This window comes from Austrofundulus limnaeus, unplaced genomic scaffold (assembly GCF_001266775.1).
Source record: "Austrofundulus limnaeus strain Quisiro unplaced genomic scaffold, Austrofundulus_limnaeus-1.0 Scaffold1658, whole genome shotgun sequence".
Lineage (NCBI taxonomy): Eukaryota > Metazoa > Chordata > Actinopteri > Cyprinodontiformes > Rivulidae > Austrofundulus > Austrofundulus limnaeus.
The window spans coordinates 1-1951 of NW_013954060.1; the positions used below are offsets into that span (position 1 = coordinate 1).

The 1951-nt window shown below is 40.9% G+C and overlaps 1 protein-coding gene across 1 annotated transcript in view; it reads left to right on the top strand.

Annotated features, from left to right (window-relative positions):
* Window positions 1-1396: 1396 nt before the first annotated feature.
* The window catches only part of LOC106536019 (CUGBP Elav-like family member 3), a gene marked incomplete at its 5' end in the record, with an annotated part of 31387 nt that continues 30832 nt past the window's right edge, over window positions 1397-1951 (top strand). Inside the window, 1 exon segment of the mRNA XM_014033188.1 lies at window positions 1397-1549. Within this exon segment, the coding sequence (XP_013888642.1) occupies window positions 1397-1549 (153 nt within the window).

Sequence of the window (1951 nt, forward strand, 5' to 3'; positions counted from 1 at the left end):
GTAGTAGTAGAAATTGTATTAAAAAAATACCATAAGAGTAATATACATAAATAAATGTATGGGATGTTAGTTGAGTATTTTTCTCTTCTTCACCGTCTGGTAATTTAGCGACGGTCCCTGGCGGCAGACATCACGGCTCAAACAACCCGGGGGAGGGAAGGAGATGGACAGGGGGGGAGACACCGGCTTACGACGTCAAAGGAGTACACACACACGCACACATACATACACACGCACACACACACACACACAGGGAGAGGAGAGGACAGGCTGCCAATTCCCCACGGTCCGCTGAAGGAAATATTCATCTGTCACAAGACTCTCAGTCTGTTTAGCCAAGCCAGGAAGAGATTTGTTTATCCTATTATATTTTTATTTTTTTATAACACTGGGGGGAAAAATTAAAAAAGAAAAGGAAAAAAAAAAGAAAAAAAAACGCACGGAGCATCTGTCAGAGAAAGAGTAGTGGAAAAAACCGAGGAGCAGCTCTGTGGAAAACACGCTCATGCCGAATAAAGGACCGTCGCTGGATGTTAGTTGTGTTGTTTTTTAGGGGCCTAACTTGTTAGAGGATTTCAGAGACACACAGATGAACTAAGTGAGCTTTAATCAGAACCAAACAACAGCAGGGAGGAAGAAGAAGGCACTGATCGCACCGAGTCTTTACCACGACCAGCACCACAGGTAGGATTCTTCTCCTCAATCTGTCTGTTTTTTTATGTGTTTTATTATCAATACTCACGTATGGAATGGTGTTCAGGCCATTGTTGTTGTCACGACGTCTTGACAAAGAGAGCTCAGGTCTCCAGCTGTGATGACTGACACATTGTCATGTTGTGGCTCAAATCTGCCACCAAATCACAGGAAAATGAGGATTTTTTTGACAAGTTAATACACAAATAAACAAAAACACATCTATTTTTTACAATTCATTGCTTTAATGGAAGGCTTGTTGAGCTTAAAAATACTCAGTGAGTACAGAAATTTTAAAGTTTTATCATTTTAAAATATTTTTTTCTATGTAAACGAATGGGTTTTTGGGTCTCGCTGACAAATGCTCCACTTTACGACAAAAATCATGATTTAATTTGCATTTATTTCAGACTTATGATGCATTTGATTCATCCACAATAACTTCATGAGGATCTTGTGATAATTTTTAATATGACCACACACATTATAACCAAATTTTTATGTTTTATAGCGAATTGTGTGCTGAAAATCAACCACGTTTGTCACAATTAAGCCACTGTTTTAGCCTCTCAGTCCATCCCATCTGCACCTCCATCCCCAGCCTCCTGTTTGCACCTCCTGTTTGGTGTGAATTTAAGCCTGCAGGCTCCTGATCGCCTCCACTTTGTGTGAATGTGTGTGTGTGTGTTGTTTTCATCCTCAGACTTCTCAATGAAGGAGCCTGACGCCATCAAGCTCTTCATCGGGCAGATACCCCGAAACCTGGAGGAGAAGGACTTGAAGCCCATCTTTGAGCAGTTTGGCAAGATCTACGAGCTGACGGTGATAAAGGACAAATACACGGGCATGCACAAAGGTGAGCGTGGTGCTGGAGAGCAACAGAGGCAGGGATCTGTATATTTTCCATCTGCGAATGGATTTCCAGTAAAAATGATTTGTGTTGAACGACTCCTCTTCGAGCTGTTGCCCCTATTGAGCCTTTTTAAAGACCCTCATGAGACAAAACACCTAATATCCTATTGATCTGAAGAGGATATCTGACGCAGCTCTTTTAATTTTTTTTCTCTTTTTATCTTTGAATCACTTGTAGAGCCTGTTCAGAAGACTCACACATGGGGGAAACAGAATGTTAGCTTCTACAAGTATATTTTTGCAGACCTGATTGGGCAAAGATGTGTTGTAAACAAACAATGCAGCCTATTTTCTCATCAGTAGCAATTTAAATTTGCTGTTCAGACTGAGGAGAAGAGAAATGGCA